We start from the raw sequence: 17,405 nt of genomic DNA, 5'->3' as shown, positions 1-17,405 counted from the left end.
CATTGAGCATGTTTACAGTTTTGTTGCATTTATTTGATTGATGTCTCTTTCCCCCACTGGATTGTAGATTCTAAACTGCCGAGATCACAAGTTGATTTTGTTCACCATTGAGTTCCTAGATTGTAGCACCAGGCCTGAGGCCTAGCAGCTGCTCGAGCACACTTGTTGGAAGAATGTACAAAGAGCTCATCAGTAGTCACGTTTCTCGTCCTCTTTGTTCACTGCGGTTCAGCATGGTATCGCCGACAGAGCACAGGATGGCTGGGAAAGAGCCTATGTTCCCTCTCCAAACTCGAACTAGTTGGATGGCCCTGGGCAGCAGCCTGGACTACATGAATGGCTTTCCAGTTTTTGCCTCAGGAACAGTAAAAAAATACATACTACATGGCTGACCCAGTACCTACCTATTTAACTGAAATGAAAGATTTATAGAGCATATTCTTACTATATCTGTGTAATGTACTCTGGTGTCTTTTTTAAATTTTTATTTAAAAAAATGCAATCTTTGACCCAATATATCAATTTTTGGTCCCATTAATTAGCAATCCACAGTTCCTCCTAACCCCCATCCCCAAGTAGACTGGACTAAATGAAATGTATGGACTTTGAAAAGCTTTGATTTTCTCTTCTTTGCTGGTATGCTGTACATAAACATCTAGTCCACAGCTTAAAAGTCCATGGTTACAGTGACTTAGCAATCAGTAATTATTTTCCCTTTTCCTGTGGAATTCTTCCTCATCCCCAACTCTTCGAACTGGGCTATTTTGAAGGCCTGTATAAAATGGCACATGTTCATGAAAAAGTACTTGTATTTTTTTCTTATATATTTTTTCCAGTTAGCACAAAAACAAACAGGACTACATTCCTCTTCCACTGAAATTTAACGGCCCTATTCGACATATTTACGTGAGTCTCATTCCTATATATTTATGTACGTACTAGGGCAGACCGGTGTTACATGAGCCCCACTGCCACCACGTGGCTTAAAACCCAAGAGAGTTGGGTTCTAACATTCTCCAGAAACACAGTGAAGAATAGACCCTCCCTGTACTTCCCATTCCTCAACATGAAACTGCCCCTGTCCTCTATTTGCCAATGAAATTCCTCGGGGGCAGGAGGAAAGGGAGAAAACCACACGATCTCACAACTCCGGAGCACAGCAAATAATGTGGTGGGGTATACATATATTTAGAAAACCATAGAGCGAGCCTCAGGGTGAAAAAAAAACATGTAATCAAAAGGCGACGGGGAGAGCTTGGGTGATCAAGAAAGCTCTTTACCAAAAGACCTTCAGATGCTGAAGGAAGGTATAATTTCTGTCCCTTGAAACTCGGTTCAAACCATTGCCCCCGGCATCACATGCGCTGGCGAACTGGATGCAAGTCATGGCTTCAAAGTCCGGGAAGAGCGCGTCGCCAAGCTGCTCCCGGGTCACATTATCTTCCAGAAGGGCACTGGTGTGACGGAGGAGGGCACCTCCAGGATACGTGCGCCTGTTGGCGCTCTGGGAGGGAAGGCGAGGTGGGAGAGATCCTGCTGTGAAAAAAGCCTGGAGGGGTGGAGGAAACAGAGGGGATGGAAAAGAACACCTCCCTGAACTTTCCTCTTCCCTCGTCCCACACACTGAAATAGAAATAATAACAACATGGGAAAAAATGCTTACAACCACGATGTTATCGCTCTACTTAAGTTGCCTCACTTTGGAAGGTATAGGGTATAAAGTGCAGATTGGGGCTATCGCCGACTGGTCCCGGGAGTAAAAGGTGCGGGTTGGTGTGGGTGCGCGCGCGGTGATCCCACTTTCAGGGAGGCCGGCTCCCTGCTCCGCCGCGCCACCGCCCGGACTGACCCCCACGCCCCTCCTTCTCCTCCTCTACTCCCTCCTTTCCTCCCCGCCCTCCTCGCGCGTCTCCTCTACACCGGCCCCCGCGGAGGAGCCAGGCGGCAGCACCGACGCCGCCGCAGCTCCTGCCCGCAGCGCGCTCGCCCGCGCTGCCCCGGTTGCTGTAGTCCGAGCGGCGGTCCCGGCAGCCTCGGGGCCGCGCGGCGCGCCGTGCGCACGGCCTGGGCGGACTGAGCTGATCTGCGCCCGGCCCCGGCGCGCTGGGCAGCCCTGCGCTCGGCTCCGGCGCTGAAAGCTGCTGGGGAGGGCGGCGTGGGAGAGGACGCCGAGACGCGGGGGCGGTCGCGCCGGGGTGACAAGCTGCGCACCTGGAAAGTTACCTGGCCGTCTGGTGAGGTTCCGGGGCTGGGGGCTCGGGCACCGGGGTGCGTCAGGAGGGACGAGGTTGGGGGACGCGCGTGTGTATGCTGTGCGCCTCGCACGTTGTGCGCATCTTTTCCACACCCAGCCAGTCTCGTGCCTGTGCTGTTTGCGCGTGGACGTGGGCACACGTTGCGTTCGCGTGATGGGGCAGCCTTTCGTGAGCTCCTGGGACCAGGGGAACGCTACTTGATTTTAAGCAGCTCGGCTAGGGAGGAAGGGGAGAGCTCAACCCCAGTGGGGATGCTTTGGCGTTCTCACGCCTTTAGCCCGGGAGCAGCCTGGGGAGTTGGTCTGGGTTGGGGGCTCCGCGCTGCTGTCAGGGCGTGCGCTCCCGGCTCCGCTTCTCGGGGCTTTGGGTAGCTGCTAGGAGACAGTACTCGGACAAGGACTTTAGGAGTCCTTGTAAACTTGTATGTGTGTTCTGTGGTACTCCCAGCACTGTGAGGCGCTTTCACATTTCTTACTCTATATTTCCTGGTAATGAGGAAACGAGAGCAAACGAATAAAAGCAATAAACCAGCCACTTTGGGGATGAGAGAAAAAGCAATAGATTAGAGTTTGAGAAAATTTAGGGTGCAAATCCACAGCATTTGAGCCCAGAGCTAAGAGTAGAAACAGCAGAGGCAGAATTAACAGGTAGAAAGATCTGACAGATGCCTTGGTTTCCTTATTTTCATCTTGTCCCCGAAGTTCCTAGAGCGTTTTTTATAAAAGAAGAGAGCAATGTACATCTGCCCCCCCACCTCATCTGCCCCCCCCCCCACACCATGTTTCTTAGAGATTATTGTCTCTTTTATGAAAGGTGGTCATCCCACCTACATACAGTAAGTACAGCGTCTGTTGCCAGTGCTCCTATTTAATTTTATACAGGAGGAGCTAATATTGTGGATAATTTTCCTTGGAGAATTGGAAGCCATCTCCATTGGAACATTCTGCACCTATGAATAAAGGACATAAAAAGATAGTCCGCGGAGATCTTTCTCTTTTATGTGAAATACTTCACTTTAGTATTCTGAAATCCTTACAAATGAGGCTAATTCACCTCATAGTGAAGACATTTGTTGCCTGGCTGTTGCCCAAGGCTTTTGACCCCCTATTGTCTTGCCTCTTTTAGGCCGGCAGTTTTCAAGCAGTGTGCCACAAAAAATTTTAAAAAATGAAGTACCTGGCAGTTTAGTCAGGGTCACTGACCTCTTTTTTTCTCTTAGATTGTCAACTTTAAAAATGACAATAACCAACACAGTAACTATTTGGTGTGAATGAATCAAAATTATACCTATATTTTTTGGTCAGAGCTGTAAATATATATATATATATTTTTTGGTGTGCCATAGAATTTTAGTCATTAGTTAAGTGTGCCATGAGATGAAAAAGGTTACAAATCACTGCTCTAGGCCATTTTCATGTTAATTATCCCTTCTTTTCCTGTGTTTTAATTTTCTTGACCATCACTGGTTCATTATTCTGGCTTTAAAAATAATTCTCAAGTTTCCACTATTGGTAAAATCTATTTCATGAACCGTGATACTATCTTGAGGTCCCTTTTCTGAGCATTGGCTCTTCCATGGTCCTTTGTACTCCAGTTTCTATCCTCTCTCATGAAAGGCTAAATTCATTGCTTTTCCCCCTGTGATGTCATTTGCTTTGACATGTCTTTGGGATGTGAACTGAAGCCTGCTCACCTCTTGAAAGATTTTATCTTCGTGGCCCCCATGAGACTTTTTCCTAGATCTCTTAGTTGTATAAGTATACTTTCTCCATCTTTGTTATTGCTTGTCCTATTCACCTATAGGTAATATCCACTGCTATTATCTAAGTGTACATACATAACAATAGAGGTATTCCTTTCTTTTCTCCTTTAGTGAGCTCATCTATGAATGGGACTTCAGTTCTTACCTCTGTGAAGAGATCTCTTGCCTTTACCTTTCTTTGTTACTATCTGCTAGATATTTTCACCTTGATGACCCACAGACACCTCAAACTTAACATATGAAGACTCTGTCTCCATAAAACAGGCTCATACCCTGGACTTTGTTCAGTGTCACAGTACCCAGCCCATACATTGTACTCTATTTATTTTTGAATGAATGAATGAGTTCATAGTACTACCTTCTTCCAAGCCTTCCTACATCAAAACATTGGAATCATTTGACTCCCCATTTAATTACCACGTTTGAGATTCTGCCCCTGCAGGGTTCCATAATTCTTATCTTTTATCATTAATCCCTCCAAATCCTCTCTAATGTTTAACAAAAATGGCTTCTTCTCATACTGTCTCTAGTTTTTCTTTCAAACTTCATACAGACCTAGACACTCTTTCTCTCCTCATTGCCAATCCCTGGCACTTTCATCTACTTCTTTAGTCTCTACTTCTGTGTCAGTTCCATTCTTCTCATTTTCTAGTCCTTCATTTCTTACTGCCGACTGAACTCCACGGGTCTCTCAAACTGAATATGTCCAAAATTAAACTCCCTCTCTTATTCCTTACAATCTGCTTCTCATTCTGGTTAATGACATTACCTCTTACCCAGTTGCCATAATGAAAACTTCCAAATCTTTATTGTTTTTTATCACCATTCAAATTCTGTAAGCTACAGTCTCCTGAACTACATCTATAAAATTACATTTCTCTCTGTTTGCCTGTTTATTTGATACTGTGTTACCAAAAAACAACTGAATGGACTGCTACCAAATTTGGCAGTGAAAATCTAGGATATGTAGTCATTTTAAAATTCACTGTGAACATTGCTCTGCACTTCAGAGAGATAGCCAGCCCCTGGAGTACCTGACACTGGTATAGTGAGAAGCTTGTATGACTGCCTGACAAGAGAAAATTACTCTCCAAATTAAGATGCTGTAGACAGAGAGAAGAAGCAGTAGATTTCAAACCAGAGTTCCAGGTCAACAGTCACAAGATCAGATGGACAGATCCTTTTAATTGTGGCAATGATATGGAATTGTGCTTTCACACAAGGAAAACTGTGTGTGGTCTGCTTCATGGAGAAGCAGGAATCTATATATTCAGTGAGTTAATTATTTTCTAAAAGAACTTTGGTAAAATGAAGTTAAGGATAACACCAAATGCATGTTTCATGTGTTTTTAGGAGACTATCTATAAAAGCAGGTTATACTGCCCACATTGTGAAAAGTAATCTATTTTTCATGATTTGTTGAAGGGAAGGAAATTGCAAAGTTATTTATACTTATAGTTTTTTGTTGTTTTGTTTTGTTTTTACCATATTTCTTATGATAATGTTTTTCTCTTCTGGCTACCTTGGAAATGATTCATTCTTTTTCTTGAGTTCAGGAAGTTTAGGACTTGAGAATAAGGTTGGAACTCTGGCCGTAATCTGGTCCTCATCACCTTTGCTTGGATTACTGCAATAGCCTTGTACTTTGTCTTTCTTCCTCCAAACTCTTTTTTTTTTCCATTCCATATTTATTGCCAAGAAAGCCATTTTTCTAAAGTATGAATATGACCATATAACTTGAAAGAAACTTGACCTACACTAAAGTCCAGATACTACAACACGATATATGATGAAGTTTTTCACTATCTTGCTCCAGTATCTTTTCAGCCTCATTTCTCATCACTCTTTACCCATCATGCATTTCAGCCCTTTCCCTGAAGGCCATCAGCTTTCTTGCATTCAACTCCTTATTACATTATTTTTTTAAATAAAAGACTTAATTTTTTTAGAGCTGTTTCAGGTTTACAGAAAAATTAAGTGAAAAGTACAGAGCGTATCCATATACTTCCTTCATGCTCCCTATACCCTGTCTTAATGTCTTGCATTAGTGTGGTACGTTTGTTACAACCGATGAACCAGTATCGCTACATTACTATAGCGTAAGTATGTATTTTACAATAGGGTTCCGTCTTTGTGTTGTATATTTTGTAGGTTTGGACAAATATATGAAGACATGTAGCCATCATTACAATATCATACAGAATAGTTTCACTGCTCTAAAATTGCCTGTGCTCCATGTATTTCTTCCTTCCTCCATCTCCCCAAGTCCATGGCAACCACTGATCTTTTTACTGTCTCCAAGTTTTGTCATTTCCAGAATGTCATATAGTTGGAATCATACAGTATGTAGATTTCTGAGATTGGCTTCTTTCACTTAGTAATACGCATTTAAAGTTTCTCCATGTCTTTTTGTGGTGTGATAGTTATTGCTTTGCATCATTGAATAATATTTTTAAAAAATATTTTATTTATTAATTTTAGAGAGAGGAGAGAGAGAAGGGGGGTTGGAGAGAAGCAGGAAACATCAACTCCTAGTTACTTCCCGCGTGTGTCTTAACCCCGGAAACCCGGGGTTTTGAACTGGTGACCTCAGCTTTCTAGTTGATGCTTTACACACAGCACCACCACAGGTCAGACAGTCATCACTGAATGATATTTAATTGTCTTGAGTCTACCAGTTTGTTTATCCATCCACCCATTTGTAAGACACCTTGGTTGCTTCCAAGTTTTGGCAAGTATGATTAAAGCCACTATAAACACCCAGGTTTTGGTGTGTGGATATATGTTTTCACATCAGTTGGATAAATACCAGGGAACATGACTGCTGGATTGTATGATTATTTAGCTTGGTAAAAAACAGCCAAACTGTCTTTCCAAGTGGTTGTATCATTTCACATTCCCACTAGCAAGGAGAGAATTCTTGCTCCTCCACATCCTCTCCAGGTGTTAGGTGTTGTCAGTGTTTTGGCCATTCTAATAGGTGTGTAATGGTATCTCATTGTTTTAACTTGAGATTATCTAATTACATATGATGTTGAGCATCTTTTCAGATTCTTATTTACAATGTGTGTATCTTCTGTGGTGAAATGTCTGTTTCTATTTTTGCCAGTTTTTCCATCAGTTTGTTTCCTCTGGGTTTGGACAAATGTATAAAGACATATATCCACCATGTTGAGTGTTGAGTTCTTTATATATTTTGGATATCAGTTCTTTATTTGATATGTGTTTTGCAAATACTTTCTTCTAGTCTATAACTGTTTTCATCTCTTAATACTGTCTTTTGCAGAGTAGACTTTTTTAACTTTAATGAAATTCAACTTACCAGTTTTTTTTTTTCATGGATTGTGCTTCTGGTGTTTTATCTAAAAACATCATCAAACCCAAGATCACTTAGATTTTTCTCCTATATTGCTTACTAGCAGTTTTACAGTTTTGTGTTTTACATTTAGGTCTTTGATCCATTTTGAGCTATTTGTGTGTGTGTGTGTGTGTGTGTGTGTGTGTGAAAGGTATAAGGTCTGTGTCTAGATTCTATTTTTTTCTTTCTTTCCCCTCCATCCCTCTCTCCCTCCCTTCCTCCCTTGCTACCCCTCCCTTCCTCCCTTCCTTCCTTCCTTCCTTCCTTCCTTCCTCTCTCTCTCTTCCTTTCCTTTCCTTCCTCCTTTCTTTCCTCCTTTCTTTCTCCTTCCTTCCTTCCTTCCTTCCTTCCTTCCTTCCTTCCTTCCTTCCTTCCTTCCTTCCTTCCTCTCTCTCTTCCTTTCCTTTCCTTTCCTTTCCTTTCCTTTCCTTTCCTTTCCTTTCCTTTCCTTTCCTTTCCTTTCCTTTCCTTTCCTTCCTCCTTTCTTTCCTCCTTTCTTTCCCCTTCCTTCCCTCCCTCCCTCCTCCCTCCCTCCTCCCTCCCTCCCTCCCTCCCTCCCTCCCTCCCTTCCTTCCTTCCTTCCTTCCTTCCTTCCTTCCTTCCTTCCTTCCTTCCTTCCTTCCTTCCTTTTTCTTTCATATGGGATGTCCAGTTTTCCAGTACATGTATTAAAAGGACTGTCCTTTTTCCATTGAATTGTCTTTGTTCCTTTTTCAAAGGTCAGTTGACTCTATTTGTGTGGGTCTATTTCTGGGCTCTCTATTCTGTACAGGTGATCTATTTGTCTAATCTCAGCAATATCACACGGTGTTGATTACTGCAGTTTTATAGTAAGTCTTGAAGTTGGGTAGTACCAGCACTCTGACTTTGTTCTCTGATAATATTGTGTTGGTTTAGTACAGACTTTTTGAGCAATATGATTTTCTACTAAGGTAAGTTATTTTGTTGGGTAAAACATGTTATAGTAATAGTAATATTTGATATTTATTAAACACACTATGTCAGGCACTGTTCTAAATTCTTATTATGGTTTATCTCATTTAACTCTCTACCAGCTCTAACTAATATGGACCAATATTTTATTTGCCGATTGCTCTGTCTTTGTACCTATCTCTCTTTTCTATTAAAATCATGTGCTAGGGTATATTCATGCTCAGTGCAAGTGCTTGGATTGGGAGTCTGGCTTTGTAACCTTTGGCAGCAGTATACCATGACCCATGTGTTCAGATGTACAGATATGTATAAATGTGTACCTATGTGTGTATATATATTTTTATATCAGGCTCCAGATGGGTAGAGAGAGAAATAGATATTTTCTAGCTCAGAGCCAAGATTTTGGTTTCCAACTACTTCAGGGCTGGAGGAAAAACAACAACAAAACCTGATTCCTCCCACATTAGCTGCCAGGTGTTAATCTGCCTGCAAGAGCCTTCATAGTAAGTTTTGCTTTTTCCGAGTCTTTTCTAGTTACCTTTGTAATGATATTTCCTAAACAGTGATTAAGTTAATGCAATAATAATAGATAATTTTGTATAGCTTTCCTCTCCCCTTGCTAAATGCCATCTCTCATTCTATTCCTCTCTCTCGTCCCAGGCTGTGCAGAATATTGCTTTTACAGTGAACCATCTTTATTCTTTGCTGCCTTCAAAGATAATTAGGTGGAGTTCACGGCAATATGTGTAAATAAAGGCCACCTGAGGAAATTACAGTTTGTAATAGGAGTCCTTGCAGTCCTGGAAACAGGACTGGGTCATTCATGAAGCTTTCTTGTCTCCATCTTTTGGCAGACTTCCCTTAACAGTTTGCTCCAGAATGACTTTTCTTTTCTTTTTATTTTAAAGAGAATTTTATTTGAAATGAAAATATAGAGCCCATCCCAATGACTTCTTTTCTTAATGAAAGATGTAATTCAGTCAGAGTAAGATCCCTACCCCTGCCAGGGGAATAATTTGCATCTTTAAAGACCTTTTGTCTGGAAGACCTCCAGTTTACCAGACTACTGTCCCACCCAGCAGTGATTCCCTCCAAGCATTTCCTCACAGGACACTGAGTGCCTAGTCTCTTCACGTAGTAGAAGAGCTACTGGGTCTGCCTGACCAGGCGGTGGCACAGTGGATAGAGCATCGGACTGGGATGTGGAAGGACCCAGGTTCAAGACCCCGAGGTTGCCAGCTTGAGCGCGGGCTCATCTGGCTTGAGCAAAAAGCTCACCAGCTTGGACCCAAGGTCGCTGGCTCGAGCAAGGGGTTACTGGGTCTGCTGAAGGCCCGCGGTCAAGGCACATATGAGAAAGCAATCAGTGAATAACTGAGGTGTCACAACGAAAAACTGATGATTGATGCTTCTCATCTCTCTCCATTCCTGTCTATCTGTCCCTATCTTGTCTGTCCCTATCTATCCCTCTCTCTGACTCTCTCTCTGTCCCTGTAAAAAAAAAAAAAAAGAGCTACTGGTTCTTACTTCTGTCAGACTTAGCTCCTGATGCCTTATTAACATCTTTGTAATAATCCCTATGAGATAGATATTATTATATCCATTTTCTAGATTAGAAAACCAAGAATTCTACGTCATTCACAGAAGGTTACACAGCTGGGGAAGGGCAGATTGTTTTTCTACCCTGGATAGCTACCATTCATTGCTCATGTTAAATCCTGATCTTTATTTCAAACTCATTTCTTATTACTTTGTGTGCTGCTTCTGATTATAAGAATGATTCTAATAACCTACAGCTGCTAGATTGATGGAGGAACATCCTGTGGTTCATTTCTCCTTGTGGCTAGCAATACATAGTTGAGAAGTAGCTTATCTGTCTTAATGGCTAATACAGGAAGAAGAGTGAATCCAATTAGGTTCTATGAACGCAGACACTTAAAGCCTTGGCTTGAGGGACAGCAAAATTGAAATGGGTGAACTCACTAAGAAATCAGACATTATTGTGTCATTCGGTAACTTATTACATATCTTCAATTAGTGACTTAAAAGACAAGTTACTTTCATTTTACCTCTCTTTGAAACTCTAAATAACTTGAAAGATTTATATAGCTTTCAAACTGACTTCATTAAAACCAGAGAATAATTGGTGTTTTGGAAGAATTTAACATCTTCTACTTAATTGTGTTTCAGGTTTGTAAAATTACTGGATTGGTACAGAATATTTTAAATGCCGTGCATAGAGCAAACGTGATTCTAAGCTTTTCCATATTTAGAATGCTAGAGCTGTTTTCTGTGTCAAATTTAACTACAAATTCATGGAGCCATGCGCCTGATACAGTAGTACATGACAGGTCTTAGTTAACAATTGTTCGATGAAAAAAAGGATAAATTAGTTTAATATTAGATTTAAAACTTATCATACTCATTTTTGTTCTTTAGAGGCCGATTTTCTTTTCTCTGACTCCTCTTTCATCCTGTCTTGGTTTTGGAACACTTTCCCATGAACCAAAACTGTGTGTCTAGAAGATGGCTCACAGCTGCATGTTAAAAACGAGCGCACATGTTAATTTCAGATACCTTCTTTCCCTTTGGGGGGGCACCCTTCTCATGCCTGTCATTCAGAATCTCATTCAAAGTCATCTTTTGGTCCCAATCGAATGTCTTCTGAATTGTTTATTTCTGATACAAGTTTTCAGGACCACTTCTTTGAATTCCAGTCTCCGCAACCTTTTTATGTATTCTTAATATCTAAGAACTGTAAATGCTGCCAAGTCAACAGATACTTAAAGGTGAAACCTGCCACATCCTGCAACATATAAAGGCAATTCTCTGTAGATTAATGTTTATTAATGACTGCTTTGAACCTGACCTCTATGAGGAATATCTGAGTATTGCAAGATTCCTTTTATAAGTACATTTATTTTCTGTTTGTACCATCCATCTTAGGTGACCTGCATTGGCTATTGGGCTGCATCTGTTTGAAATTTAGAGGCTGTTTTACATCTTTGTGTGTCCATATTTATTGTTGTAGAGGTCATGATTATTCTGATAGAGCTAGTGAAGTAAAGTCGAAGAATTTCATTTCTGTCTGAGTTTGAAATTTGGATAGTGAGAGGGTCAAGAATGTGTGGATTATATAACTTCAAAGTTTCATCTGTCTCTTCTGATGTTAGATCATGAGAGATAATTCAAAATTAGTTTATAAGTATGGTGATGCTTCTTGGGTTATGGCTATCAAAACCTGCAAATGCAAAAGTATGAATTTTAAATAGGTAGCCTGAAAAGACTCAAACTTATAAATAATCAAAGCAGTATTCTTCCAACTTGACCCTTTCGGTTCTTTTTGGTTTTGCTCACATGTGCTTATTTAAATCTGCAGATGATTTATTTTCTGTTTTCACTGAGTTGACTCAGTACTAAACCTAATTACCTAATTTGGCCTCCACTTAAGCAGTAGTATCAATGAGATCACAATTCTGTGATGCCCAGTATATCTATATTTTTTAATGAGTGTTAAAATAAATACATAGCTATTGAACTAAGAAATATTTCTGAATCCACTAAAATCAGTGTTCATCATTCTGATCGGCTTTTCACATCCCAAGACTCACTGGATGAGTGACTACTTTGGAGCCTATACTGAGGATATTCTTAACAGGAAAAAATGGAGCCTTGTACCATTTTTTGGGCAACCTTGGCTTTACGATTCAAAGTAAAGGATGTAGAAGAATCTCCACACCTCTGTTTTACCTTCTAGTAACTGCAGTTCGGAAGGATTTTTTTTTTTTTTTTAATAAACAGGGAGCATTATCAGAAATGCAAAACTTACCAGGTACACGTGGCAGGATAAAAGTGCTAAGAGAGCAACCTCAAGTCTGCCTCCTCCTGCGGAATGCAGATGTGTTATTTTCTACATGTGGGGAAGGTTTCTTCGTGTAGCCGGTGTAGCTGCGCAGGGGGCTCTGAGAGTTGTGACATTTCCAGGCCTCTGCTGCGGTAGCTGCTTGTTGGCGTTTTATCTTTGCCATGCTGGCGTCCAAGGCGCAGTTCTGTTGTGATGTTTTTGACAGCTGTCCGGAGAGAATGACTAAAGAGAACAGCAGGTAACACAGATTTTTGTTCGAAAGGCTCACGTGGGACACTGGTGCCAACAAAGGGACCGGGTACAATGAAAGCAAGTGCCAGCTCCTCCTCCTGGAGGTGGAAAGGAGATGGATTGATAGCTTTCCTTCTGGAGTCATGAGGAACTTACTGCTTATTAAACATAGATGTCTCTGTTTCTATTTCTGAAACAGATCTGAATGAGAGGAGCGGTGGGGGTGTCGAGACGAGAAACTCTGCTTGGTAATTCCCAATTCTGTACCCTCTCTCAGGTCCTTGAGCAAAATGGGAAATGGTTCAGTGAAACCCAAACATTCCAAGCATCCAGATGGCCACTCCCTGAACCTCACCATTGATGCCCTGCAGAGCAAGGTGACCGAACTGGAGAGAGAAGTACGGAGGAAGGATGCCGAGATCCAGGAGCGGGAGTACCATTTGAAGGAGCTGCGGGAACAGCTGTCGAAGCAGACTGTGGCCATCGCTGAGCTCACAGAGGAGCTCCAGAACAAGTGCATCCAGCTGAACAAGCTTCAGGATGTGGTGCACATACAGGGAGGGAGTCTGCTTCAGGCCTCTCCAGACAAAGTGCCTCTGGAGGTCCACCGGAAGTCCTCGGGACTGGTCTCCCTCCATAGCAGGAGGGGAGCAAAGGCTGGGGTGTCTGCTGAGCCAACAACCCGAACCTATGATCTCAACAAACCCCCTGAATTTTCCTTTGAGAAAGCAAGAGTCAGAAAGGACTCCAGGTAAGACGTTCCTGTACTCTTTTGACCCTGATGGCCTTAATATTATGAAACCCTAGTGATATTCATTAAGTCTCTTCAGCAGTAACCGTTTTGGATATTGGAATATAGGGACTTCTAAAATGGTTTTGTTGGGCAAAAAAGGTTTTCCTTTTAAGGAAAACTTCTTTAAAGCAGAAATTGTACTTTACCTTTGATTTATGATATGTACAGTTGAGGAACTGTTTTCAGGAAAGTCATCTACCTTATCTCGAAAAACCTTGAGGAGTGAAGAGGTGAATTTAGGATGTCTACCCTCCCTCTTTGTATAGGAATGAACTTAAAAATGTACACAAATTACAACGAATTATGAATATGTATAGCAAAACCACTTCCTAGCATTTAGTCTGCCAATTTATGAAAAAGGAGTAAGCTGGAGCCTCGTAAGGGGATGAGTTCATTTCTTCATCCCATAGTTCAAATTGAGCACTCTACTACTGTCTTCAAGCCACTGTCAGATGCTAAGTACGTATCAGTAAATAAATAGACACAGAGCCTTTCTAGGGAGAGATAGATAGTACACACAGAAACAAGTACACATTGTGTAATTATTAATTAGGATAAATGACGTGTCGTAAAGCAATGTATAGTGAATGGTGTCTGGGATTAGGGGTAGAGAAGGGCAACGAGGCAGATTGAGATTGTTGTGGAGGCCTGGCTGAGGAGGTGACCTTTAACTGTGAGATCCAAAGGAGAAAAAGGAGCATAAACAAGGTAAAAGGACATTTTAGGCAGCAGGAACAATTAAGAGCTAGAATTAATTTTAGAAATAAGGATTTTTAAAAGAACATGTAAATACCGCAGTATTCTTGTGCATGTGGTGTGTGTCTGTGTGTGTGTGTGTGTGTGTGTGTGTGTGTGTGAGCATGAACATTTCTTTTCTGGCTAAAGTTTTAATTTCTTAACCAGAAAAGATTGAGTAGAAACATCATGAGTTAGCCTTTTCTTTCTACATTATTTTTAAATGAGTCTTTATTGAAATTAGATCTTTTGCTTTGATAGTCTGAGCTTGGATCTCTCTTGTAAAATGCAAGATTTGTGAAATTAAAATATACTTTAATTTATTCACCGACACTAGTAATATAAATCAAGATGAAACATTAGATTTAAACAAATAAATGATTAATTTTGACAACAGATAAAAAGGGAGATTTAATTCATCAATTTATTGACAACGCCATATAGTGATGACCAAGAAGTATTTGTTAAAGAAACAAGTCATGGTAGGTTATTAATTATAATATTCTGTGGCTAAAAGAAGTCTCATTTTCAAAAGAGTGTTTTAAGGCAAGATTTTTTTATTAATAGTTAGTTTAGAAAGGTCTAATTTGTTCTCTTTAATAACTGCTTATTTTTAATGGTGCAAATTCAGAAATTATAAATGTTACAAACTAATGCTTTTTTCCCCAAAACTGAACATTATCCAGTATTCTCTTCTGATATATCAGACATATATGCACATATAGCAATATGAAATATTATACATTATGTTACTATATATGTATACATAAGCACAACATATTATTTACCCACAAAACAAATCTTTCAAATAGCAGTGAGTTTGTGTATCTAGAAGTATAAGAGAATTTAATAGAAATTCATTTCTTTGACTCTCTCCCTGCTTATTCTATCAGTTTCTCTATTTGAATGAAGATTATGTTCAGTTATTTTGTTCCAAAGATGTATGTCTGTCTTGAAGCAAAACACCATTTTCCTGGTGTTAGGTGACTGAACAATCCAGGATAAACACATTCCTTTTAATTTTTTATTCTATTATAACCAGGGAAAAAAAATCAACAGTTGCACACAGTCAATTTCGGGGCCAAACCATCTGCCTGTAGTGTGTGTGACACAGGAAAGACATTATAGCTCCTGACTAAGGTTTAGCAGTGATTCCCCTCATCATAAAAGCAAACCAAATGGGGCCCTGGCCGGTTGGCTCAGTGTTAGACCATCAGCTTGGTGTGCAGGGGTCCCGGGTTCAATTCCCACCCAGGGCACACAGGAGAAGCGCCCATCTGCTTTTCTACCCCTCCCCTTCTCCTTCCTCTCTGTCTCTCTCTTCCCCTCCCACAGCCAAGGCTCCATTGGAGCAAAGTTGGCCCGGGTACTGAGGATGGCTCTGTGGCCTCTGCCTCAGGCGCTAGAATGGCTCTGGTTGCAACAGAGCAAGGGCCCAGATGGACAGAGCATCGCCCCCTGGTGGGCATGCCGGGTGGATCCCGGTTGGGCGCATGTGGGAGTCTGACTGCCTCCCCGTTTCCAACTTCAGAAAAATACAAAAAAAAAAAAAGAAGCAAGCCAAATGGGAACAAATCTTTGTTAAGGTCATGATTAAGAAACAGGCTAATTGATTTGTTTTGTTTTGTTTTTTGTATTTTTTCTGAAGCTGGAAATGGGGAGAGCAGTCAGACAGACTCCCGCATGCGCCCGACCGGGATCCACCCGGCACGCCCACCAGGGGCGACGCTCTGCCCACTGGGGGCGATGCTCTGCCCCTCCAGGGCGTCGCTCTGTCGCGACCAGAGCCACTCTAGCACCTGGGGCAGAGGCCAAGGAGCCATCCCCAGCGCCCGGGCCATCTTCGCTCCAATGGAGCCTTGGCTGCGGGAGGGGAAGAGAGAGACAGAGAGGAAGGGGGGGGGTGGAGAAGCAAATGGGCGCCTCTCCCATGTGCCCTGGCCGGGAATCGATCCCGGGTCCCCCGCACGCCAGGCCGACGCTCTACCGCTGAGCCAACCGGCCAGGGCCAGGCTAATTGATTTCTTAATGATTAAGTCCTAAGGAGACCAAACTAGCTCATTCGTGTCCTAATACTCCGTTTGATTTTATAGAGCCTTGTGGTTCTAAATTGAAAATTCATTAAAATATGAGAACCAATCCTTTTTCTTTGACTGATTTGTGCCTCATGTGTGAAGCTTGTGCTTCATTTTTTTCTTGGAAAATCTCTCCTTAGGCTCTGGAATAATGAGCTAAACACAGGTGGCATCATCACTTCAGAGATTTGCATATCTCTAATTTTTTTAAAGTGCTCAATATTGTAATTTATCTTTTATTCTCAAATAGTTTCAATTTTAGAAAAAAGCCATAAGTATATTTTGAATAGTTTTATATATTTTTTTTACAGTCTATGAAAATTTTTGTAAGAAACAGTTTTCTAGAAGTTAGATCATTTAAAAAGATGGAAGCATCATTGACTGATAAAGGATGATGTCAGTATCTATTGGTTTGGCTACTTTTCCAAGAAGTTCTGTTAGTATTAGAATATTTAAGATATCCATCACAGCCTGACCAGGCGGTGGCGCAGAGGATAGAGCGTCGGACTGGGATGCGGAGGACCCAGGTTCGAGACCCCGAGGTCGCCATCTTGAGTGCGGGCTCATCTGGCTTGAGCAAAAAAAAAAAAAAAAAAAAAAAAAGGGAAGCTCACCAGCCTGGACTCAAGGTCACTGGCTCAAGCAAGCGGTTATTCGGTCTGCCGAAGGCCTATGGTCAAGGCACATATGAGAAAGCAATCAATGAACAACTAAGGTGTCACAACAAAAAACTAATGATTGATGCTTCTCATCTCTCTCTGTTCCTGACTGTCTGTCCCTATCTATCCCTCTCTCTGACTCTCTCTTTGTCCCTGTAAAAAAATTAAAAAAAAAAGATATCCATCACAATTGTTCTTTCATTTATTTTTAGCCTCATGATTTATTTGTTGACCTTTTATAAACTCTCCTGGCTAAATTTATGATTAATTTTATTCCTACTAATATGTGTCAGTGACATTCTGGATAAAGTCCTTCTTCCAACCTGGATCTGAAAGCTTTTCAATCTTTTTCTCAAAAAAAAGTTTCTAATGAATACTTAACAGTGAGCAAGAAGGTTAGGGGAGCTCAGCCCTCCTGCAATCAACCAGAGTAGGGAGACATGAAGTATTGGCAGAAGCCAGAGAATAGCAATGGGGGGATGATAGATTTGGAATTTAAAGATTCAGATTCAGTAATTCACCAGAAACCCACAACCCATGCCAGAGCAGCCTGTGAGTTTGCCGAGGCTGCTGTGCTCAAATGTGTTGTAAAGGACAAATGAGCCTCATCACCTGTCAGGCAGCCTGCTGCTGACAACTCTGCTGTTGTGTACCTATCAAGCATATGTGCAGGTCTCGAAGGGGTAGCTCAAACCATACACGTAATTGTGTCTCCTCACTTTATGTGGAGGGATTTATA

At 41.5% G+C, this 17,405-nt stretch overlaps 1 protein-coding gene across 2 annotated transcripts in view; it reads left to right on the top strand.

Moving 5' to 3' along the window:
- Window positions 1-1,230: 1,230 nt before the first annotated feature.
- The window catches only part of PRKG2 (protein kinase cGMP-dependent 2), a 109,313-nt gene continuing 93,138 nt past the window's right edge, over window positions 1,231-17,405 (top strand). Inside the window, exons 1-2 of one of the 2 annotated variants that reach the window (XM_066385714.1) lie at window positions 1,231-1,763; window positions 12,682-13,155. In XM_066385714.1, coding sequence (XP_066241811.1) covers window positions 12,695-13,155 — 461 coding nt within the window. In that variant the 5' untranslated portion in view covers window positions 1,231-1,763; window positions 12,682-12,694. The other variant, XM_066385713.1, reaches the window with a different exon arrangement.

This window comes from Saccopteryx leptura, chromosome 5 (assembly GCF_036850995.1).
Source record: "Saccopteryx leptura isolate mSacLep1 chromosome 5, mSacLep1_pri_phased_curated, whole genome shotgun sequence".
NCBI classification, from domain to species: Eukaryota; Metazoa; Chordata; class Mammalia; order Chiroptera; family Emballonuridae; genus Saccopteryx; species Saccopteryx leptura.
The sequence above is the reverse complement of the archived record's forward strand: the minus strand, read 5'-3'. Positions and strand labels throughout refer to the sequence as shown.